We start from the raw sequence: 26,305 nt of genomic DNA on the forward strand, positions 1-26,305 counted from the left end.
TGATGATCCCCAAGATCAATCTGGCATTATAGTAATGCTGCATTTCAGAAAAAGAACATCATAGCAACAGTAAAATGTGGTGGTGGTAGTGTGATGGTCTGGGCTGTTTTACAGCTTCCGGACCTGGAAGACTTGCTGTGATAAGTGGAACCATGAATTATGCTGTATAGATGAGATGCTTTGGCATGACCTTAAAAAGGCGCTTCATGCTGGAAAACCCTCCAATGTGGCTGAATGACAACAATTCTGCAAAGACGAGTGGGCCAAAATTCCTCCACAGCGCTGTAAGAGACTCATGGCAAGTTATCACAAACGCTTGCTTAATTGCAGTTGTTGCTGCCAAGTGCAAAGCGTTAGCTCCAAGCCAAGCCTCTGTATTCATACTAACAATATTGCGGTACGTACCAGCCATCGTCCGGACCCGGCACGCCTTCCCCCAACTTGAGCCATCGCCCGGTGGAAGGCAAGTAATGTTGTCCACGGATACAGTCTCAAGGAAGCATATCCACGCATAAGGTCTTTTTGGCTCCGCCATTTCTGGTTAACCTCCATCCATCCAGCCATTTTCTATGCCGCTTCTCCTCATTAGAGTCGCAGGGGTATGCTGGAGCCTATCCCAGCTGACTTCGGGCGAGAGGCAGGGTACACCCTGGACTGGTCGCCAGCCAATGGCAGGGCACATATAGACAAACAACCATTCACACTCACATTCATACCTATGGACAATTTAGAGTCTCCAATGAACCTACCATGCATGTTTTTGGAATGTGGCAGGAAACCGGAGTACCCGGAGAAAACCCACAATCGTCCTCCCGATCTCCTGCCTGTGACTGTGTGGCCAACATGCTAACCACTAGACCACCGTGCTTTCTGGTTAACCCCAACAATTTTATTCTACTTGTATGATCGCTAATTCCTTGAGGAGACTCTGCCTTGCCCAATACAGAAGGTCCACCTAGTGGTTAAACTAAGAAGTACAACACAGTTAAGCACATTTTGTACGCGGGCCGTGGTCAATTATATTTTCAGACTTTACGGGCCAGTTAAAAATGGGTGGTAGGCTGCATTTGGCCTGCGGGTTGTAGTTTGGACACCCCTGGCTTAGTGTGTATATATGTCTGTCTGTTGGAGTCTCCGTGTGAGGTTCTTTTTTTTTTTTTACCCATGTGCAGTGACACCCAACTCGAGTGACCTTAGTGAGTGAGTCATAAAAACTCGAATCGAGAATCGAGTTTACCGTCACTGAAACATAGTAAAAGTGGCTGCTCCATTTACACACAACCCTTCCAATCCAACACAATTGGGGACTGGCAGAAAGACACTCGCATACACACTCATTGCCAGCCATTGCCATGGCAACTAAAATCACAGCCCCCATCACCCCACCCCCTGCCAAACCAGCAATGATATGACAGTCCATGTGGTTCTGTTTCCGCTCATCCCTTCCTGCTCATTATTTGTCTTTATCATCCCAATACTCCATTGCCAGCTGTGTACGTCATTGCCAGGAAAATTTCATGTTCTTCCTGTTCGTTACCTTATGATCAAGCTTGGGTCCAGCTCCCTGCCGCGGCCTTTTATAAAAAATAGACAAAGTCCGCTTGTGAGGCTCCAGGATGGACAGTCTTTGGGCCATTTGTACTGGTTGTCCTTGATTTTCTATTCTCTTTGGATCCCACTTGGATGCACGCCCCTCCTGAGGCGAACCATCTGTCCATTACAGACCAGGATGGACTAAATGGCCATTTACACGTCACCGTGTTGAACTCTTCTGGCCGTTCACATGCACCCAATTGCGGCCAATATTCAGCCATCTAGTTGGTTTGACGTGAATTAGAAGAATTTGGTGGTAGTCGAACATCCGCTACGTCGTCAAAAAGGACTCAGCTGAGGATGTACTCCCATCCAGTTCAACTATATTTAAGAACCACAGGGGACCAAAGTACTCTACAGGAAGATGATGCATACAAAACATCTACAAAATGAATAGAATGGTAAAAAAACGCAACTGACAGCTAGAAGAGTAAAATGTATCAACTAAAATACTTTCCTGGACCGTCCACAGGAGCCGTACGCAGCAGTCATTGAATCAGTGCTGTGTTCATCCATCACAGTCTGGTTTGGTGCTGCAAAGAGGAAGTCAAAAGACAAAAATAGACCACAACAGACAGCAGGGACTGACGAAAAGATTATTGGTGTCCCCTGGTCCACTGTTGAGGACAAAGACGTGGGCAGGAAAGATTCTTTATGATCTCACCCTGGTCGCTACCGCTTCCAGGTCCTTCCCTCGGGTAGGCGCTAGAGAAGACTGCGATTCTTCCTTCGTTGTGGTTAATTGGTTCCAAACCTGACCGTGACACGTGAAATTCCAAGAAGTAGGAGTCCTTATTTCTAAGTAGAATATTTTTGTAGTTAGAGCATAGAAAACCTGTTTACGACCTTCTAAATATGATTTTTAACATTAGAGCCTTCTAGACATGAAATAACACCCCTAAAGTCACTGTTACACTTGTACCCAATATAGTGGACAAAATATGAGAAAACACATCATTTACAACATAAATAAGACGTGTGCTCACATGTGTTGCTGTAAAAGTGCTCTGGTGCTGGGGGAGCGGAGTTGGGGGAGGAAAGTGACGTCGGGGGTTCAGAGTTGAGTTTTAGCCTGGCGCAGGTTTACTGACTCCTATACCGCTATTCCCCTGTAGCCAACTTTGGGGTTGGTGCTGAAGTTCAAGGCATAGGGTGGAACCGTGTTGCCTGCGAAGTGAGTTGACACCAGTTTCATTTTCCATCGTCCATCGTCGGTTATGCCTCCGACCAGGAAATAACCGGAAATTTCAAGTGCTGATCGTTTCACTGCACGTTATTCACAGGTAAAAATGTAAAAATGAAGGTGAAAAATGCAAAACAGTTTAATGTAACGATTGCATGTTGCGGTGTTTTGGGTTTGTGGGGAGCTGGTAGCGGGGGGAGGGTGATCCATCTCATCACCATGGATTCTGACAGAAAGGAAACATATTAAACTTATTAAAGCAGAACACAGTTGCACAATAAATGTTATTTCTCACATGACTATGAGTTCACAATGAAACTAGTTTGCTTCCGTACGCACAAATGAGAAGGGGAGGGTGGCGGGGCTTTCATTCATTTGACAATAGCAAGCTAGCATGCCAACATTAACAGCAGGCTAGTGTTTACAGCCGAAAGTGTGCCGTGAACATTAAATTAAACAAATATAACTTACAGGAGTCCAGGCAGGTCTTCTTTTGAGATGGCTTCCCCTCCACGGTTTCGGTGGAGTCATTTGCCAGCATTCACCAGCAAGCTGGCACGCCGGGATACTGCATGTGGCCCAAAACTTTGTCGAGCTCCTCAAAATAAGGCATTACTCTCCTACAACCACTGCCAGTCCTGCCTACGTCTTTCTTTTGGTTCCTGTAGTTCTCCTTTAATTTCTTAAGCTTGTCATTTATTTGTTCGAAAGCCCCAAAAAAACACGCAGCAGCAATCTAACCTCGTTCCAGTATTGGCTGGGTTCTTGTCGCCATTTCAAATCTCTTCTGCACTTCTTCGGATGTCCAAATGGACAAGAGACAGCGGGTTTCTTCTCGTGTCCATGTTTTCGGAGCATTCTCCAAATCTTAGCGTTTCAATGCAATGTAATAAAGATGGAGGTAATTAGCAGACTTTTTTTAGGTAAGCCCGCCCACCTCATTATGCAAACGCTTCTCCCACTCGGTCCAGCAAGCTTTTGGAGCCAGAGTTGAACCAAAAAAGACAGCTGCGGTTTGAAGCAATTGTGGAACCATGACAATGGAAAAGCAAAGCTCTGAGGACCAGCTCCAAAAAAAGCTCCGAACCAGGAGCAGTGGAAAAGGGGTACTAGTGACCAGGGTCGAATGCTACATATCATCCCGTCTCCTAATGCATCTTCTGAATGCTTTATTTGTATTTTAGTTCATTTTTTTGCTTGGAAATGCTTAATTTGGGCCAAAAAAGGTTTACAATTTGCGTAAATATGCGTAGCTTTTGACTAGTAGGCCGTATTCAACCACAGAACAGCACGATTTATTCATTCATGTATTTTTGAAAACTGATAAGAGTGAAGTCGTGAACATCGAAGCGTCATTTATTACTTCTGGCCTGACAAACTTATTATAGCGTTGGTTTACGTCACTCGGGATAGTGTGAGTGGGGTTCATGCTGACAACATGAACTCTAAGTGAAGCATTTCAAAAACACAGAAGGAAATGTCCTTCCTGTTTTTACTAGGTTGTGGAAACGTACCCTGAATGGAGTTTTCTAGTTAAGTTCTTTTGTCCAAATAGAAGATACTGACCTCCATTGGTGGAGAGTGTGAATATCTGCCTCCCACAGAGCAATTAAGAGACATTCACATCAAAGTAGCCACTCAGACTCTTAATGGCGCCATTGTTGTTTTGTATGAAAGGAAACAAAGGTGAGAGGAGGTGACTGGGAGAGGAAGGTATTAGGCCTTTATGACATCACTTTCTTTTTCTCAACACACATCTGATTCTAGGTCAGTCTCATCACCCCATTAGTACACACACACACACACACACACACGGCCAAAATGTGATCTAATCTCACGTGCATGCAAAATGGAGTTGCGCTGTGTAATTAGCAGCTTTTCACTAACGACCGTGTTAATGGGCAACTGTGCGTCTATGGGGGGAGTATCGTGTCAATGTCAGTGTGCTCTTCCGCCACTGGGCACATTTTATTACACAGTCTGCAGACTTTGCTGTCTCCAAATGTATCAAAGCTATTTTTAATTGAGTTGTTAAAAAAATAATAATTTTAGTATCCAAATTGTCACAAGCAGTGCTAGTGGGGAATCAAATTTGTCATTTTGGTCTTATCACAGTTGGATTTGTAGGTCAGCCAATCAGCGGGAGTTGCCCGGGGAGTAGCAATAATTTGCTAATTAATTGATAATTCATTAAAAATATATACAATTATTTGGCTAGACTTTTGACCCCAGGGTAGAATCCCATCGTGTCAAGTTTGCACCACAGGAGTTTCATTTTGCTTGAATCAGATTGAGATCATTTTCTACTACATTACACCCTGCTGGTGGGAGGGAGGACGGAAATGTGTGAAAAGTGGGTGCAAATTGAGATATTCTCTACTTACATAATAATCAAAGCTGTCTTACATACTTCTTGAATGATTTTGCTTGATGATTTATGCAGGAGCATTGCAAAGCGCAAATGTTGGTGATATTGTGATGTTAATAAAAGACACGTCATGCGAATGTGGCACCAAAAGAAGCATGGACATGGACCCCTTGCTTTAAAAATAACATTCACATTCACAAAGCAACAATGTCACTTTTATACGTTTTGTGATTCCTGAATCCTCATTTTTGTATATACAATAGTCTCCAAGTAAACAAGAAGAGCAGGCGTATGTTTCATCCATAATTATGGTGCTAAATACTTGACAGTTTAGTCTGCAATTTAAAATGAAAGACAAACCGTAAAGCCGCAGTGCCCGCACGTAACAGTGGCCTCATGACTGACCTGAGGACTGGGTCACAGTGGTTTTTTAGAACACATACTGACGTAGGGAGGATTTTTGTCCGTGTTGTGTTGTTTTGGATGCTTTTTTATTTGACTTTTGTATGTGAAGTGCAATAAGCTACTAAGCAGAACTACGTTCCTCGTCACGGAAATCCGACCAGAACTGGACTCGTGGGACCAAATGGGGGGGAAGTCACAGTTGAAACAGTCCACTGCTGATTGGGATGTCAAACAGCTTCTTGTAAAAAAAATATCCCAACTATCCCTTAACGTCAGCGTCAGTCTGGCAATTTTTGTCTGAATAGCGATTCTTTTCAAGCGTCTATAATCAGCTGATCAATGGGTTGGGCCTTACCCTGTACCACCCTAGTCGAGCACAGTCGAATGCTTTATCTACAAGATGGGATTTACATGCAAACAGTAATGTGAAGCTTTGAGCTTTCATGGTCTTATTTACTGTCCTACTGTATGCTAATGAATGCACTTTGAATGCATTGTCTTAGCATTTAGCAAGTGGGCTAAATCAGGGCGGCAAAGGTGTGTGTGTGTGTGTGTGTGTGTGTGTGTGTGTCAACAATACTAAAACTGGAGACTCAAACAGGTGTGGATAGTTGCACAATAAGTCCCGTGAAGGTGTGAGACGACCTCGACTCCCCTTCCCTGATAAACGTGTTTGTTGTGTTTGCCCTGTCACACATTGATCTTCATCCATCTTCACTTTGGCTGCGCTCGGCTTCACCTGAGGTCACAGCAGGTTTGATAACATCCCCCGCACTTATCTCCTTATCCCGTCCCAAATGAAGCCATTTGCATACCTTAGAGGCCACGTCATTCCTCCCTGTGCCATTGGTGGGAGAATACAGACTTGTGGAAGCCATGACAGTTTTGGCAGGCTGACACTTACTGACGACGATTTGTTTTTCTGCCACCATTGATTATCCATGAGGAAACTCCTGAGACTTTATTGGATTACTACTCGGCGAGATGGAGTGTCAGTCTTCATCGGATTCCGTGTGTCATACATCTCTCTCTCTCTCTCGTCAGAATATATTAGTCCTTCTCTATAACGGCTGGCTCATACGACGCCTGGATGTCATTTGATATTCGATATCCATGCCTAAATAATGATGGATCTGCGGGCCGTCTTGTTCACCTGTCTTCTTTTAGTCACGCTTCCTGTGTGCGCCAGAACCTCAGTGACCTCACGTCCTGCGTGGATGCTCCGTTTTGCCACCGCGTCGGCCAGACAGCCTCTTTGTCTCCCCATCTCGCCTCAAGGGGACAAAGATGTGCTCCATTTTCCATCCAGTGGTGCATATCAAGGTCAATCAGTGGCAAAGGCGGCTCACAATCAAGCAAATGTTCGTGTTTTTGTGTGCGCGCGCACGTGTGTGTGTGTGTGGGGGGTGACGCAGGGGCACTCACTAACATGACTGACACAGATGTTACCTTTGTGGACAAAAGGCTGGAAGTCGATTTGCTTCCACTAATGGGAGCGAGCGCTTAGCCATCTCATATTGATAAGATTACCATGGTAATGTGAACACTGCCGGGTCGAACCACGTTAAGACAGCCTCCTTTCCCCAAGATTCTTGCTTTCTTTTTAATTGTCATCCTAAGTGGCGTCCTCTGGTGCCGCTTCTTCTCTTTTCTGTTAATAGGACTTTTCTTCTTGCGTGCCCTTCGCCTCGGCCTCATCTTCCTCCTCGGCAAATTTCCTTTGCTTTTTTTATCATCACATCTGCCTTATCTCCCGCTTTTTAATTGGTTCACTTTAGTGGAATTGTTCCAGTGTCGGAAATCCTGCACTTTCCACATTTCACTTTGTCTTTGGTTTCACTTTCATTGCAAGGTAATGCTGCAGTCATTTCACATTAAAATACATTGGTACCTCAGAAACAGAATACATTTTTCCCATAAAAAATCATATAAATCCAAATAATCTGTTCCAGACACCCCACAATTTAAACACAAAACACATTTAAAGAGAATAATTATAGTTTCCATGCAGAAAACAATGTGAAATATGTATAAATGACAAATTAAATGGACATTTAACATTACTTTTGCCTTTACTGAAGGCGATGGGAGGGAGGGAGAACCACAAGGACACCACCTTTGTGTTCAGTGCTGGCACTAGCAACTTTATTACATTTGTTGTTTGGTTTTTTTACTCTTTATTTATATATTTTGCAGCCGTACTGAATAAAAAAAGCAGACACTAGTAGGGGTGGGAATCTTTGGCCACCTCACGATTTGATGCGATTACGATTCGTAGGCCTGTGATGCAGTGATAAAATTATGACCGATGCATCTCGATGCATCTTTTTTTGTGATCAATATTTTGTCCATTTTTTCATGCATCATTTTTTACTATTTCTAATTTCTTGTTACTCACCGTGTACTATTAAAACAAAGCATATTCATAAGGATCCACAATTAAAATAAACATGAAACAGATAAATTTACTTTAACAATTGTCAGGTTCCATCCACCAACATATTTCCCATTGCACAGAACCAGCAGAAAGGGTAAAAGTGCACCAGTAGCAGCATGTATAAAATGAACAAACTTCAGCATATTCTGAGTAAACAACATAAAAAATCTGCCATTATTCACAAATAAATAATAGACTTCTGAATTCAACCTAAAATCCTGAGCATTAGATTTCTGTACCAGCGGCTCTCATACAAGAGGAATGCTTGCAGACGTCAGTATATTATGAATAACCAAACAAAGTAGGCTGCCCTTGTTCACAATTGCATTGTCAGAGAAATAACGTTGCAATGGGACGTTGTATCTGGGTTCCAAAGTGCGCCACAAAGTATGAAAGCCCTGCTTCTCAACAACCGAATATGGCCACAAATCCTTCGCAATAAAAGATGCGGTTGACTTTGTGATTCGCTTCGCCTTTTCCAAGTTGGGTGGAAAATGAGTTATCACCTGCTCGATGGTTCTCTGGTTGGCAGCAACTTGAGCTGGCTGCTTTTCCTCCTGGTTCGGGTGGAAACGTGCTATAGTTGTCATGTCGCTTATGTGACCAAGCTTGCTTATTGTCTGGCTCCTGTCCAGCTCATTTTTACCTTCAACTACGTGAAAGCCAAAGTGCTTCCAGACGCTCGCTTTAAATCCAGCGGGTGCGTGTCGGAGTTTACGCTCAGCCATTCTGTTAGCATCTTATGGGCGCCACACACGGGAGGCGACATTGCCTCCACGCCATTCATTTTCAATGGAACCTGCACGATAGGGCGATTATGGCGTGTCACTGTTCAGCCAAGCGACGCGATCCCAGAAAGTAGAAAAATGTTCACGGTTTCATCGCTGTCGCCCAGACGAGGACCAATCAGCGGGAGTTTCACTGCTCGACCAATGAGCAGACAGGATGCTCATCAGTACGCTATACTTGCCGTGTCAGACTTCCCGGAGCTATTTGACATTTCTAAAAAAGAATATAGAGACGTAAAGAAAAAATGACAGCGGCCTGGGAACGTGTTGGTGCCAGAGTAAACGGCGGGTAAGTTTTCATTCATTTACACGGACGTTTACTAAGTTTATCTTCAATACTAGCAAGATCCGGTGCTAGCAAGACAGCCAATCAAAACCGTGGGAGACCCATACAATTCGCTCTGGATGTGAACACGTCGCTCACCCGTGTCGCTGGTCACAGCCGCTCGTCACCTCCCGTGTCATGGTTTGCCACACGTTGTCGTTTGTCGCCTCCCGTGTGTGACGCCCATTACACTTACTGTAGGTGCACCACCATAGACTGTCTGGGCGGCACTTCCGCTTTCCGTCTTTTTGTTCCGTCAGCATCGATTACTGACATTTTTGAATCGATTAATAATCGTCAAAGTCCGCATCGCGATGCATCTAAGAATCGATGATTTCCCCCACCCCCAGGCACTAGTGGTGTAACTGAGTTAGCAGAAAACTACAGAGTCAACCGCTGATGACGTCATAGAGGGAGAGAATGAGTCTGTCGCCTTTCGGTTACGAGAAGTGGAATAACTTTTGCGAGTCATAGCGTGTAAGACAACAAAGTATCAGGAGAATGAGTCACCAACGCGTGGGATTCTTTGTTTGGGCACTACAGTAGATTGCGATGATATGTGGGCAAATGGACGAGTTTGTTTGGCCGCACAATAACTGAGACTGTATGAAAACCGAGACATATTTTTGGCAATGATTTTTGAAAACTGACTCCTACAAAAACCGGGGTGTACGAAAATCGAGGTACTGATGTACTTGGGAATTCAACCTTAGAAAACCATTGGAGTACAGTAATCCCTCGTTACTTTGCACTTCACTCTATCACGGATTTTCAAAAATCGGTTTCATGATAACCATTTCTAGTGATATTTTATCTTTGGCTTTTCAATATGATCTGTTTTTATTTTCTTCTAAGGAGGTTCTACGCAGACTACAATCGTTTGTGTCAGTGAAAGTCTTCTCAGGCCACACAGTCGCATCATTTGACTTTTCACTCTTTTTGCAACCCCCCCCCCCCCCCCCCCAACATAACAATAAAACTCTCTCTCATTAGCGTGCACTTTTCCTCAAGTGTTCTCTCTTCCAGTTCATCACGCGCTGCTCCATGCTTATGAGCTTGCAGCATGTCAAAGGCTCTGCACAGCAAACAAGGCGTGGAGAATGACCTCTTTTTTTTTGTTACTGCATCCTTATGCACAGCTTAGTACAATGACATCATGTGAGCGGGACAGAAGGACAAGCTGGACACAAGTTTGTTTGCATGTTTGTCATACTTAAATGTTTCAGGTCATTAAACAAATTTAAATATCAGTCAATGACAACACAACTGAACACAAAATACACTTTTTATATGGACGTTTTTATTATTAAAGGAGAAAAAAATCCAAACCTACATGGCAGTCAAAAAATGTCATTGCCCCCTGATAAAACATAACAGACTTATTAGTCTGGAAAAGGTTATAAAGCCATTTCTAAAGCTTTGGGACTCCAGCCAACCACATTGAGAGCCATTATCCACAAATGGTGAAACATGGAGGAGTGGTGAACCTTCCCAGGAGTGGCCAGCCAACCAAAATTACTCCAAGAGCGCAGCGACAACTCCACCAAGAAAGACACTGGGCCAAAATGGCCTGCCTGGCGGAGTTCCAAGACAAAAACTACTGCTGAACAAAAACAACATTAAGGATCTCTCAATTTTGCCATCTTGATGATCCCCAAGACCTTTGGGAAAATACTCTGTGGTCTGACGAGACAAAAGTTGAACTTTTTGGAAGGTGTGTGACCCATTACATTAGACTTAAAAGTCACGGCGCATTTCAGAAAAAGAACATCATAGCAACAGTAAAATGTGGTGGTGGTAGTGTGATGGTCTTCAGGACCTGGAAGACTTGCTGTGATAAATGGAAGCATGAATTGTGCTGAAGGAGAATGTCCGGCCATCTGTTGGTGACCTCAAGCTGAAAGCAACTTGGGTTCTGCAGCAGGACAATGATCCAAAACACACCAGCAAGTCCACCTCTGAATGGATGAAGACTTTGGAGTGGTCTAGTCCAAGTCCTGACCTGAATCCTATTTTCTTAAAAAGGAAAAGCCTCCAATGTGGCTGAATGACAACAATTCTGCTAAATTCCTCCCCAGCGCTGTAAGAGACTCATTGCAAGTTATCACAAACGCTTGATTGCAGTTGTTGCTGCTAAGGGGGGCCCAACCACTTATTAGCTTTAGGGGGCAATCACTTTTTCACACAGGGACATGAAGCTTTGGATTTTTTTCTCCCTTAATAAAAAGTTTCATTTAAAAACTGCATTTTGTGTTGAGTTGTGTTGTCATTGACTGATATTTACATTTGTTTGATCTGAAACAAACATGCAAAAAAAATCTTAAAAAATCAGGAAGGGGGCAAACACTTTTTCACACCACTAATTGTTCTTCTCAGTCTTTCCAGAGTTTTGGAGGGAACAGGGTGGTGAAGGTCACTTTGATGTGCCAATAAGGACACACAGCAGGCCAGTGGAAAGAGATAAAAAGAGGCCCAGCAGACGTAAAATGGTTCTTGGTTGAGGAGGCGAGGAAGAGGAGCTGCATCCTCTCATCTCTCCTGCAGCACACAGTAGATAATGACGCTGCATCAGGAACAAGAGGCGGCGGGGGAATAGAGCAGGCAACTTGCAATTAAACCGGCCAAACAATATTTTCTGACAGCACACCAAATCCACAGCCTACGCAAGCAACAGAATGACGCAAAATCAACAACTTTGCACTGAGTATTGTGTGAATGCTGGTCATCTACATTGCATATTCATTGGATAGCGTATTACTTTTGCTGCTTTGAGCAAACTGCACTCAAGGGATCCACGGAGTACAGTAAGGAGATGCCGTAGCTCCTGGACAGTTTGAATGATAAAAACTAAGCATGATGTTAGCTTACATTAACCCCAGTGGAGAGCGCCTGCAGCCTGAATGTCCTCCTGATGCGGCCTTGTGCAGTTGCCTGCCCCCATTAGGCCCATTTGTGCACTGCAGATGCTGGATTATACGGCTAGACACTGCAGCTAGACGTGGATATGAGCATTGCTGAGCTCATGATGCACAATATGTCGTCCCCACACTCTACACTTTGACATTCCCACCATGTCCGCCGTGCGTGCCGCTTCTCACAGCAGCTGGCAGCCTTGGTGATTGAGCTGTTTTATTTTTTATTACAAGCAGCGTGTTCAGAGACATGGAGGAGGAGCTGCATGACATCCAGATGTTTCCATCCAAGCCAGTAAGCTTTACACCACATGCAGGACCAGAGTATGCCGCACTGTATCACGGTGTGTGTGTGTGTGTGTGTGTGTGTGTGTGTGTGTGTGTAATGAATACCTTGGCTTGATTGCATAGCTTCAACAGTCCACCAAGAATTTTGAGATGGCAGTCAGTCAAGTGCGCCTCCGTGTTTGATTTTGTGTTTGCATGTGTGTGTGTGTGTGTGTGTGTGTGTGTGTGTGTGTGTGCGTGTGTGTGTGCACATGCAGATGAGCCTTTGAGTTAAAGATCAGTTGAAATTTTAATGATCCCACAGGGAATCTGGGTCATAGCAGGAGCAAGGCGAGGGAAGGTAGAAGTATGACAACTAGAGCTTTTTGAATATTGCAAGCGAGACCTTCTTCATTTCACGGTGCATTCAAACACCAGAAAAATACCGTAGTTGGACAGTGGGCACCAGTGTGTAACGTCAATGAATACCAAAGGGGACTTTCCACCCTTGCTGTACAGTGCTCTTAGCCCCTCCCACTCTCTCTTAAGACGTTGATTGGGTCAAGTAGAGGCTATCTCCAGCTTATCTGAATAAACCCCCACCCCCCCAAGCCCCACCCACAAAATGTTGAATCTGTCTCTGATGGATCTGTCTCTCACAGACTTGGAGGCAAGACGTTAACCTGCTGACTGGCAAAATGCTCGAAAGAGTGTTTGGGGGTGGGGGTGGGGGGTGGGGGGGTGCTGAAAGAGTGAAATATAGAGGTGGAGGCGTTATCAGTTCAGCTGTCAATCTCCAGGCCAGCTTTGCGATAAGAGAGGCAGCATGGCAGCTTGTATTCCCCTCTACCTACCATGACCGAGCTCGAGATGCGCAGTCCTCCGTGCTCTGGCAGGCAGAGGCCGCGCGGAGAAGACTTCCGCAAGAATGCATTAGAAAACATACTGCACTGTTTGAGCTCAGTGGGGGGGTACAGGTGGAGGTGCGACACATCGTTGTGAAGTCCCGCACAGTACAGGACGTCCTCGGTTTACAAACAAATATAGTTTGTACGGCGCAATGTACTTAGCTGTGGTTTATCACATCTGAGTTCAAGTGGGAAAGGTTATAAAGTCATTTCTAAAGCTTTGGGACTCCAGCCAACCACAGTGAGAGCCAATATCCAGAAATTATGAAAACGTGGAACAGTGGTGAACCTTCCCAGGAGTGGCCCGCCAACCAAAATGACCCCAAGAGCGCAGCGAAGAGTCATCCAAGGGGTCACAAAAGACCCCACAACAACATCCAAAGAACTGCAGGCCTCACTTGCCTCAGTTAAGGTCAGTGTTCATGACTCCACCATAAGAAAGACACTGGGCAAAAACGGCCTGCATGGCAGAGTTCCAAGACCAAAACCACTGCTGAACAAAAACAACATTAAGGCCAGAAAACATCTTGATGATCCCCAAGACTTTGAGAAAATACTCTGTGGTCTGACGAGACAAAAGTTGAACTTTGTGTGTGTCCCATTACATTGAATGACAACAACTCTGCAAAGATGAGTGGGCCAAAATTCCTCCCCAGCGCTGGAAGAGACTCATTGCAAGTTATCACAAACGCTTGATTGCAGTTGTTGCTGCTAAGGGGGGCCAACCACTTATTAGCTTTAGGGGGCAATCACTTTTTCACACAGGGACATGTAGCTTTGGACTTTTTTTCTCCTTTAATAATAAAAAGATTCATTTAAAAACTGCAATTTGTGTTCAGTTGTGTTGTCAACGACTAATATTTAAATTAGTTTGATGATCTGAAACATTTAACTGTGGCAAACATGCAAAAACATAAGAAACCAGGAAGAGGAAGACATTTTTTTACACCACTGTAAGTACTTTAAGTGGGAATTTGTACCTAAATTATAACTGAAGTAATCCCTAAATTACTCACACGGCAGTGTTTCCCATACATTAATTTATTTGTTGTAGTGCACTACGAATGAATTTGGACCGCCACATATAGCTTTGGTGCTATCTGTTCACACGTACCCAAAAACACATTATAATGGGACTGTCTGTGGATGTACGTTAGCTTGTCATCACAACTCTGCTTCTTAACACACCTCACACAGAGAACAAGAAGACGTGACAGGAGGGATCAGTGTTGCCATTTTAGCGAGTATTCGGACCCCTCGAGATTCTGTTTTTCAAAAAAGCACCTCACGACAAGTCTAGCGACTTTTTCTGGTCTTGTTGGAGTTTTAGAGGCTAACATGAAATCTCCTATCGCTCTTCTCAGTGAGCAGCTGGTTCTGCTGTGGGCCCTCCTCCATCTAAACGGCTCAGTCTTGCTTGGGACCAAAAAAAAAAAAAATGATAGCGAGAAGCAACAGAAAAAGTAAATGTGTTTTTGTAAACATATTTGTTTTGTAAAAAACTGTAATAAAACCGAGTTACCACTGACAGATACTGTCTCATGTTCAAGTTCAATCTTTATCCTTGATCGCGGTGAAGCGATTTGCTGAGCATTTTTGCGATGTGTGGTTTGACTTCTGTGGCGGTGGGTTTCCTTTTCTTTGGCAAACTGCCATCAGAGGACTGTCTTGTGCTTGGGAGACGTGAAGGGCGAGAAGTTGGCGAGGCAGCGCAGGACAACGTTGTTCTTCCTCAGTGTAGCTACAGCGCGTGTGACTACGTATCCTTTCGCCGCCTGCACAGAGCGAGTTCACGAGCAAGTCTCGTGTTCGCGAACCAAACCGCTTTTAAGTAATTCGGAGTGTGTAGTGTGTCACAAGTGCATCGAAACCATGAAACTTTTCATTAAAATGAAACCCTGGTTGGCGTCATTAATCTGTTCCAGAAGGTCCGACTCTAACTGAAACGTACTCTAACCGAATCAATTTTTCCCATAAGAAATAATGTAAGTCCAGTTAATACGTTCCGGAAAGCCCAAAATATAAGTACAAAACCCATTTTTACAGTTTTACAATTATAGTTTTATGTGCCGAAAACAATTTGAAAAGCATATAAAGGACAAATGAAACTTTGACCTTCAGTGAAGACGTGGTTGTTGACAAAGACGGTGCTGTGGCAGCCAGATCCATTTCAACACCACCTTCGTATTTTCCTATCAGTTATTTCTTGAAGTCAATAATGTTTCTCACCTTCTTTATCAAAATGCTGGCACTTGCAACTTTCTTTGCCTCCATTGTGGGTTACTTTGCAGCCGTGATCAAAAGAAAAGTGAGACCTGTGGCGTAACTGCGAGTTAGCAAAGCTCTGCAGAGTCTTACGACATCATAGACAGGTGACGGAGCTGTTTCCATGTAGAAGCAAGCTAATAGGCTGCTAACAAGGACGTTTTATGATAAAAGTACATTAAGGACACAGCTGGCCCTGCACTTTGTGTCAATAACACGACAAGACGCACGCCATATTGTACGCTAGCAGGCAAAATTCTGGCCTGCATTTTCTACGTAAAAGTGGAAAACACACTAACGGGCGTACACGAACTGTGGTTCCACTGTATTTCTTTCACTGAATCAAATCATTAGTTATGGTTTGTATCTGGAGGCAACATGTACTGTAAATAATAAGCACCAAAATGATTTCTCCCCCGAGTGAGAAGTACGTGCATGAAATAATGGATGAAAGTACAACGTCTGTCTTCCCTGATGAGACAAAGAATATTCCCTTGAAAAAGTCGTTTCTCAAGTCTTCCAGGGGACTGTTGCCCTCCATTAGCCAAGCATTGACCCAAAATGTTTGGGGGGTTGAGCGCGCATGATGGGGGCAGAGATGTTGACAAATGGGCGAGAGGAGTATCACATGACCCCTGGGGAATGGGAGGGGGAGGTGGTCAGGGATGAACAGTGTTGCTTGGATGTTTCATGCTGTCGCTGTCTTTATCTCTCTATCACTGAGGAAGGGTCAGTACTAGGGTTAAATGAAGACCCCCCGTCCCCCTCCTCGCACACATGAAGTATAAGCCGCAACGCAGCAATACAGATGATGAACTGGTTTATGCCGGCGCGGACCGCAGACCCTCCCCACAGCACCACCAGAAGGCCCAGATTAGCCGTTCGGAGTGACATCTGACAGCTCCCTCGGGCGAGGGGTGGGCTTAAAAGTGAGTGACAGTCTGCAAGTTGATGGCATCTCGTCAACCTTAGGGGTGGGTGGGGGTGGGGGTTAACACACACACACACACTTGTCATGCAACCTTCCGTCAAGGGCATTCTTTCCATTTACATTGCATGACTGTCGTCTCCGCAGGGAAGTTTTCATGTGTTTTATCAATCGCCGTGTCGGACTGTGTTCACAGAAAGTACGCTTTGTCCACTAACAAGTAAAGGGAAGCGAAATAATCAGACCAGACCCTCTGTTAGCCGTGCAGGCGACATTTAAGTAACAGTTTCATATTCTTTATGATTAAGTTCAACGTTCATTTTGTCGTGTAAAAACAAGAAAACACTTTGTCATGTCTGTCAAGTGTAAAGAGAAGCTGAGAAGTTAACCACTTTTTCCCACTAAGCATCCTTTGTTGTGGTTGCTTGTTCTTGTGTTGCAAAACCCACTCAGAGAGTTAATTCTTTGACTCCGGTTGAACTGCGGTCCTGACATGCATGCAGTCGTTGGGGTTTACACGATTCGATGATATCCCTCATTGTACGACCAGGCCCCCCAAGGTTTCTTGTGGGTCCCGACCTTGGGGAGAGAGCACACTTTTCCCAATCCAAATAAAGATGCCAGCAAGGCTTCATTATGCAGCCGGGCCCTTCTATTACACGGTAACACAAGCCATAGGCACGGCACATGGGCAGGACTTTCTCAGCAGATTATTTTGGGCTCACCACTGTGTCATTAGACGGGCTGCCGCTCTGTATTTAGGCCCGCTGATTGCAGGGCGACGACTGGGTCGGGCTGAGGTGTGCCACGCTGATTCAATGAGTTGAGGGCTGTGGCATTGGCGCGGTTGTTTAATGCGTTCCATATAGTGAAAGTGTGCCGTTTGTTGTGCCTGGTCAGTAAACCCCGACCCCCAACTTCCAACTATATGCAAAGTGCCCTGGGAGATGTGGACTTTATGGGACATTGTGTTTTAGAAAGGTCTTATCTGTGGAGGGGTGGAGGGGTTCCTGTCTGTTCTGTGATCATGAGGGAGGGATGGGTCTCTATATGTGTGAGGGGAGGTGCACTGTCTTACCCCCTTCTCCCCCCCTCTCTCTCTTTCTCTCCTCCCTAAATTGAGCGATGGCCTGGAGGGGGCGGGGCTAAGACGCAGCGACTGTAACGCGATAGCTGCTCGGCTCAAAGCGGGATGAGTCGCTCGACCACATGCACACACGCCAGTTACGCACACAGGACGCACGCTGGTGGCAGAGCAGAGACCAGACGGAGCTGAAAACAGCGAGACGCACGCGTTATTTTCCACGCGCTCCCTTCACGTGTGACATTGTGGACTTGTCTGCTTTCAGGAGCGGAGCTCCCCGGTGTGCGCACTGTTAAGCGGGGACCACAGGGGCGCACCCAGACACTGGACTCCGCACTCCGCGAAGCCTCTTGGCTCCCACACGCCGGGAGTCTGCTCGTTGTTTTTTTTTTTTGGATGGTTTTAACGTTTGCTGCACCAAAACACGTTTGTGTTGGTGTTGTGACATGTAGTTGTCACGTATAGCCTTATCGATGGTGACTGAACACGCGCCGTGGGATTATTGAACTCATTTACATTGAATTTGAAAGCGCCGCGGAGCACATTTTTGCCTCTCTGATCTAATCTCGAGAAAAGTCGACGGGTTTCTGCATCGCACAAGATGGATTTTGTGAGCTGGCTGTTTGGATTGTTAATGGCAGTGTGTCATGTGGCGCTGCGGGTCAGAGGAGAAGAAGGTGAGTTCTACTTGTTTTACACTCTTGAAGTTGTGAGGGTCGCTGTTCAAGGAAAATGAACCGAATGCTAATCCAAGGGGCACATCAAAACTTTTACACTGACAAGTATTTAGAGCTCTGTTCAAGATTCCGTTGTGTATATATGTATATTTTATATATATGGGGTTCACAAGAAGGGCTGCCAGTACTTTTTCCGACAACACCAAGCTCTCAATTTAACAGAAAAGCACATAATGCTGTCCAAAAGCGTGCGTAACAGCGCATCTCGTGTCGTAGTAGTTTATAGGCTCGCACTCGGTCGAACCTCATAAGCACCACTGGCCACATATAAAACAATAACAGTATTTATAATCGTGTGTGTTTTTTTCCATTTCAAATGTGTTTTTACGCATGAAACGTTGTTACTGCGCAGCATTTCTTATTACCGCTTCCTTCTGTGGCCTCCCGAATCCAAATAATAGCAAAGCAATTGATCGTTATTGAACTGTGCTTATAAGACGTCAACTTCTTGGACTGTTTTGGTTTTTGATAAAGCGACGACACGCGCCCTGTTGCTCACCCGTGCTCGTAAAGTGTTATTGGAGTTCAAGTTGTCATTTTCATATCAGCGCCTTCTTGCCAGCTCTCCTGCATACAGTAAGTATGCATATATATGTACATACAGTATGTATGCTTATATATGTACATACAGTATGTATGCATATATATGTACATACAGTATGTATGCATATATATGTACATACAGTATGTATGCTTATATATGTACATACAGTATGTATGCTTATATATGTACATACAGTATGTATGCTTATATATGTACATACAGTATGTATGCATATATATGTACATACAGTATGTATGCATATATATGTACATACAGTATGTATGCTTATATATGTACATACAGTATGTATGCTTATATATGTACATACAGTATGTATGCTTATATATGTACATACAGTATGTATGCATATATATGTACATACAGTATGTATGCATATATATGTACATACAGTATGTATGCTTATATATGTACATACAGTATGTATGCATATATATGTACATACAGTATGTATGCATATATATGTACATACAGTATGTATGCATATATATGTACATACAGTATGTATGCTTATATATGTACATACAGTATGTGGGCCGCATGGTGGCCTAGTGGCTAGCATGTTGGCCACACAGTCAGGAGATTGGGAAGATCTGGGTTTGAAACTCCGTTTTGTTTGCATGTTGGGTTTTCTCCGGCTGCTCCGGTTTCCTCCCACATTCCAAAAACATGCATGTTAGCTTCATTGGCAACTCTCAAATGTTAGTGTGAACGTTTGTTTGTCTCAATGGCGACCAGTCCAGGGTGTACGAAAGTGAGGCTCCTTGTAAGGAATGCAGCTGTTAGTCACCAGAAGAAGTGGGAAGCACATGATCTCACTGATGGTGACTGTTGCGCCTGTTTCGCCACTTCTTCCTCTTTTTTGGCTACCTGCTCCATCAACAGTCCCTTTGGCTGTTTGAATGTGTGTGCATGCGTGTGTGTGTGTGTGTGTGTGTGTGTGTGTTTACTGGCTGCCTGCGCACCCGTTGATGGCAGACAGATGTGGACCTCTTGGCAGTAATGGGCCAAAGAAGCTCCGTCTCCTCCTCCGTGTGTCTCCCTGCCAAGAGGCGGCCTCGAGAGCCACATTACACGTAGACGCCAGAGGAAGGAGAGGCGGGAAGGGATCAGCCTGGAGGCCGAGTGGAGAGGAGAGAGATGTGTGTGTGGAGGTTGGATGCGCAGCGTCCACCACTCTATAACGTGAAGGACTGAGACGTGGCGGAGAGACTCCGGGCTGTTCATGCCAGAGGGCAACATCAAAGCATGCTGGGTTGCCGATTTAAAATGGACTGAGACAGAGCAGATCAGGGTTCAGGAATTCCCAGACAGAGTGTCCCCTTGTGAATTCATGCACATCAGGGTCTCTCGAAAGGGCGATCTTAGCAGGAGGCCTGCCTTAAAATGTGGAAAGTGTCTGAAGCGCTCTCAGGCTTGACCTGTCGTTCAGAAGCTGCTTGCATGTGTGAAAGCGACTGAACTGATAACCCTTTTCAGACAGAAATGTTCCTGGACACTTCCTCGCCACTTGGTGTGCGGAGAGACTTCCACTCCACGCTTGTGCTGTAATCACAATAGTTTGACTCGCTGACATGTACATTAATTACCAGAAGCACCAGGATTAATATTCACACCATTAAGCAGCTCATTTGCATGTTTATTGAGTGGGCGGCTGTGCAGCGCCTCCACCTATGGTATCGTTTCCTCGCAGCGTTGGCTCTCTGCTCATTTAATCATTTGTTTTTTAAAATGCGAGCTTCAGGCTGATTCTTGTTTTTTTTGCTCTGTTTGTTGTGTCACGTCTTTCCCCTCGCCGCTTTTTGAATCGTTAAGTCCGCCTCAGTCTCAGAGGTATCAGCTGTGAAAACAAGGTCACGTCTCAGCATTACTTGGTCTGTTCAATGTGTATGCATGCAAACGGCCTGCCGCACTTGGGGTGAAATTACAAAGATCTCCATAAATAAAGCAGAGTTTGCTCCTTCACACGGTTTTTATTTGAATGGCCTCTTGGGGAGAGGCTGAAACGAGAGCGCAAAGATTGTCAGAGCGTTTTGGATTCATTGTGATTCAAAAGTGGGGTTAAAGAGCTAGCCTCGTGGGGAAGTAAAGCATTCGGTTCTGCTGGAAGCTCCTCAAGAACAGGGGTGGCACCAAATCACCAGAGAGTCACGCAGCAAAATTGTCATTCTTCACGCTTGTCCCCCGCTGCTGTCGACTCGGGGAAGTCTGTCTTTTGAAAAGTGCTTCGGTGTTGCCGCGTGGACGCTGCCACGCTGAGAAAAGAGAGCACAGGGGAGGCAAGGAGACATGACACCGCAGTCAGGTAGTGTTTAGGATTAGGTCCACCCCCTGCAGGCACCCCAACCATCTGCTGACCCGATTGATCCATTGAACCATCGATCACAATGGGCAGCACTGTGCATTTAGCTGATTAGCGCGGGGTACTTATCCTCTTAGGGAGGGGAGAGGAGAAAGGAAGAAGAATGGACACCGAGGCGGGGGTTGAGGTTTTTTTTTTTAAAGACATGATCTCTTCTTAATGTGGCTTTTGTTATTACTTAAGAGAGCGAAATCCCCTCAAACATTGCAAATGAGCGAACAAGCTGGAGTGATGTTTGCCGCGTGGAAACGGGCATAAATGACACCCATAAAGCTTTAGTGCAAATGTGGACTTCCCTTCTTCGTCAGCCTCCTCGTCCTCGCCCTCAATCCAGCCTGGTGGAGGATGGCTGAGATTAAACTCGGCTCTGGACTGAATGGATGAGCGCTGCTCACTCGCCCTTCTCATTCCCTCACTCGGGGTGATAGCACTTTTTAATTAAGGTGGGGTGTGGGGGGTGGGGTGGTTACATTGGGAATGATGGAGGGATTTATCAGCCTTCCCCTCACCACTCGCTGCTTATCCCAGTGCCTTACACCACCCCTCCCAGATAAGGCAGCTAATAGAAAGGAGCGCGAGCGCCAGAGCCGCTCATATATGCAGACATATGCACGTTTCTGCAGATAATGAAGATAAAGGTGGAGGCTCCTCTGCAGAGATGTCTGGCTTCTACTGGCTATGCACACACTTCACTGCTACAAAACGGCCCAACCTCGGTTTTCGTACCCCCCAGTTTTTGTATGATTCCGTTTCGTCTAAAAATGTTGCATTGCATGTAACAAACTAGTCTCTTTGCTCGTTCCGTGAAATCTTGTGCCCAAACAAAGCGTCCTGTGTGTCACAGGCTCACTCGGTACATTTTTTATTGTGTACGGCTGCTAAATAACCCGCCACGGGGCCATAGAAAAATGTGAGTGCCAGCAATTTGATGAAGAAGGTGAGAAACACTATTGATTTCCATCTGGCCAGGATGTACCTGAAGTCTGCATCGGAAGTTCCATCTATTCGTCATTCATTGTTTGTCGTTGTTGTCTGCATGTAAAATATAATAATTCTCTATGAAATGTCGTTTTTGTTCATAGTTTTGTGTGCCTGGAACAGATTCATTGGATTTCCATTATTTCCTAGGGGAAAATTTCACACATTTTGGTTTTCGTCAGACCTTTTGGAACAAAATAATGACGAAAACTGAGGTTCCACTATATAACTATATAATTACTAGATGACGAAATTGCGTGTGAATGCTGAAATGAATTGTGCCATGCACGTTGAAATAGCCTCGAAATATGTTGTCGTTTCACCGACTGAGGATCGAACAAGCAACCATCAAGGTGGGAGGTGACGGCTTCACCACCCGAGCCGTGCCACCGTGCGCACAATAAGCCACCAGTAGGGGGTGATGTTGAAATTGTCCATTCATTTTCAAGGGTCTGAAGCAGTTGGGAAATGTGGGCGTAGCTAGCCGACAAACAAACGGCAGAATCACAAGTGTTGGAATGTAAAAATAGAGACTGTTGAAATGTATAAATATGTTGGCCGAATAACCGCGGATCGAACCAGCAACCGTCAGGTTCACCAAACTAGCACCTGAGCCACCCTGTGGAACAGGGGTGTCCAAAGTGTGGCCCTGGGGCCATTTGAGGCCCTCGGTTATTTTGTTATTGGCCCGCGGCACAAATTCTAAAAACATCATTTGACAAGAAAACTACAAAAAAAGCAAAAATGGAAAAATCAGCAGTAATCTTACAAGAGTAAAGTCATTCATATTAAAAGTTGTAATAAAAGAAAAAGGCTTATGAGAATAACGTAATATGATGAGGAAATATAAGGTTTTTTATGTCATAGGTTGTAATGATATTGTGAGAATAAAGTGGAAATATTCTGAAAATAAATTCAAAGTAGTATGGGAATAAAGCCATAGTATTGCAAGAACATTTACAAGAAAGTTGAAATACTGTACCTGGACATTAAAAAGAAAAAAAAGAAGAAGAATCAGTAGCAATTTTACAAGAATAAGGTCAAATTATTAAGGGACAAAAGCTGCAACGAGAAAAAAATACAGTTTTACAAGAATAAGCTTGTAATATTGAAGAATTCAATGTCACTTTAGTAGCATGAAGTAAAATATGAAAGAAAAGTGGGGTTTTTTAAGGTTGGGGAAAAGTTATAATATGGGAATAAAGTCAAAAGATTAAGGAAATAAAGTCATAATGTGACAAGAAGAACATCTACAATTGAAATATTTAGAAAATATGGGGGAAAAAGAGCACAGACTGAAGTTGATACTCATAATAGGCCTTTTCACTGACATCACAAAGCTGAGATGCAGTTTCTGTTTTTTTCTTGAAATATCCATAACTTGCTAGCACATCTACATGTGTTGCCTTGCGGCCCTTGCATTCTTTCACTTTTCACCACGTGGCCCTGGCTGGAAAAACGCTCCAGTCATGGAAAATAATCCCCCAGTAGGGGGAACCATGCTTCTCAGCATTCACACCACGAAAAATGAAGACAGTTCTATGAGTATCAATTCATGCAGAAAGTGAAATACGCAGAACAGCCGTTCATTGAGGACAGATTGTTGAACTGGTCACATGGCTCGGGGTTCACGGTGCATCTTTACGAAATGACTGTGAGCCAATCTGATGTGTCCACCAGTGACATAACCAAACGTGGATGTCATTTTTATCACACACGTACACACAAACACAGACAATACCTCTGAGACTGAAGCAGATTTCAACTCCGTGGTTCCCCACGGGGTCCAGCACCGTGTGCACAGGACGGCTGGTTAGCAACATCTCTTCATGAGCAGCACTACTCTCCTTATCGTTTGTGTGTTTCTCCTTCCTCTCGCTGTCCTGCATCGTCCGCCTGCCTCTGCCCCCTAACCCCCCAACCCCACCCCACCAATCAATTCTCCCCCCTCACTTTCTGCCTCAATCCATCTTTTATCCATAGTACACCGCCTCCTCATCCTCCGTGGTCAGGTGAAAGTGTCGAGGCTGCAGGATGCTCCCAGCATGGTTTAATCTGCACAGGGTTCCCTGCTTCCCAGCAATGTGTACGTGTGTGGACACAGACTGACATGTCTGCATGTGCATCTGTGTGTGTGGGGGGGCTCCTCCACCTGTTTTTCTTCACATTACCCACCATCTTGTGGAATCTTTCAACTTCTCAATCCCTTTGGGTCCTCAGTGGTTATCTGAGCGTGCATGGTTGTAGCAAGGCGCACCATTCCTGGCTTTTACCCCGAAAGGCTGAAATCTGTGCCAGGCAGGCATGCACGTTCGTAAAGGAAGCCATCTCGGCGCTTTCAAATGTCAAAGAATCTTAAGTGTGCCTTTTAAGCACAATAGGCGGCGGAAATGTCAACGCTTGAAGGCTCTATTACACTTCAAGCCTGTGGTGCTCTTTTTTTCACTTCCTTTATTGTTGTTTTCATAAACATGTTTTTTTTTTTTTTAAAGAGACAGGCAAGAATATCAACCCATTTATGTCAAGTAGAGATCTAGCTGAGCGGTTGGACCCGCTATATGGCTATTTGTATCGTTTAGAGAGCCGTTTCTCTTCTTTAGCCAATAAATGTCATTCACAGCATCACTTTACATTCAAGACCATACTTTTCATTACTTCTATAGAACCTCGGCAGCTACACACGCACGCCCACACTCAGTGTTGTCATGGAGAATGCCTATCAGCCTGGCGCCTGTAAAAAACTAATAATGTCTGCAAATCTATTGAAATGCATAAGTAATAAAAGGAGCATTGTCCACAAAGATGCACGCGGAATAGCTATGTACATGTTCCTTTTTGTCCGTGCACGTGTGTTTGCCGTGTTTCGGGGAGATAACGCGAAGCGCGAGAGCAGAGAAAGGCGACTTTGTTGTGGCGTTAGTTTCTCATTACAGAGTCGGGGTGACCCCCAGAGCCCTGGTAGACAGGCCGTCTGCGTGTCACTTCCTGTCTCAGCCTGCCGAGCGATGCCATTGGCAGGCTATTGTTCCTGGGAGAGCGCGATAGGATCGGAGAATGTGTTCTAATGTTTGCAGATTGGCTTGCTGGAGCGACAATTACACTTGGAGAATGCTCCCCACGGGGGTGTGGGAAGATAAGAGCCTGGGTGTGGAAGGGGCTGAGTTAGGCTGTGTGTGTGTGTGTGTGTGTGTGTGTGTGTGTGTGTGTGTGTGTGTGTGTTTGCGAACACCAAATGTGGCTCTGATGATATTGTATTGTTTTATTAGCTGCTTGCATTGAGAATCCACAATGGAGAAGTTTTTCCAATTTCCTCCAAATTGGCGGCCGAAATTGCTTTCTTTGTTTTACTGTTCAGTTGTTGCTTCACATCTTCGTGGAGACGAAACAAGATAATGAGTAGCGTTCATAAAGACACACAGGGAAATGACTTCATTTCATCATACCTCACTAATAACAAGTCACTCCTTTGTTGTGTCGTCCCCCCTGTGGCAGCCTCCCAGTGCAGGGGCGTCTTCGATGCCAGTGAAGCGGGATACATCACCTCGCCGGGATACCCTCTGGAATACCCGCCTCACCAGAACTGCCAGTGGGTCATCACAGCGCCAGAGCCCTCGCAGCGCATCGTCCTCAACTTCAACCCGCACTTTGAGATCGAGAGGCTGGACTGCAAGTAAGGAAGGGAGTGTGGGGGTGTTTACTGTGCACACATTTTTACAGACTACAGTCATTCACAGTCAGCGGTTCTGACTGGTTTGATGCCAACATTGTGACCACTGACAAGGGAAACTTTAATTGTACTTACAAGCTTTATGCAGGTCGTTTAGTGGACTGTGGTTTTGTTATGGAGGGAATGGTTCACGGACGGCATCACGCACACGCACAACGCGGTGGACGCGGCTCCAGCGCAGCCACAAACATCTAGGCCCCTGCTGCACTTCTCCGGGGGCAATTACCGGTTCGAGTTCCCCGCTCGGGGGCATGTCAGCCACTCAGAACCGCCGTAGTTCAGCGGTTGAAACAGACAAGGAACGCGGGTCACAGTAGGAAGAGGCTGGATGGAGAGAATGATTCCAAACGGAGACGTAGCTGATGCAGGAAAAGATTCCTTTCCCAGAGATGTGAGTAATGCCAGTCATCTGGTTTGTCCTCGGAGAGAGCAGGAAGACGTCTCGTCTGTTGAATCCAGTTTTGTCCCTTTTAAGC

At 45.0% G+C, this 26,305-nt stretch overlaps 1 protein-coding gene across 2 annotated transcripts in view; it reads left to right on the forward strand.

Moving 5' to 3' along the window:
* The first annotated feature begins 17,578 nt into the window (after positions 1–17,578).
* nrp2a (neuropilin 2a) overlaps positions 17,579–26,305 on the forward strand; it is a 73,078-nt gene continuing 64,351 nt past the window's right edge. For both annotated transcript variants that reach the window (XM_054770249.1, XM_054770258.1), the window contains exons 1-2: positions 17,579–18,140; positions 25,595–25,772. In XM_054770249.1, coding sequence (XP_054626224.1) covers positions 18,065–18,140; positions 25,595–25,772 — 254 coding nt within the window. In that variant the 5' untranslated portion in view covers positions 17,579–18,064. The remainder of the gene's footprint in view (positions 18,141–25,594; positions 25,773–26,305) is intronic.

This window comes from Dunckerocampus dactyliophorus, chromosome 1, assembly GCF_027744805.1.
Source record: "Dunckerocampus dactyliophorus isolate RoL2022-P2 chromosome 1, RoL_Ddac_1.1, whole genome shotgun sequence".
Lineage (NCBI taxonomy): Eukaryota > Metazoa > Chordata > Actinopteri > Syngnathiformes > Syngnathidae > Dunckerocampus > Dunckerocampus dactyliophorus.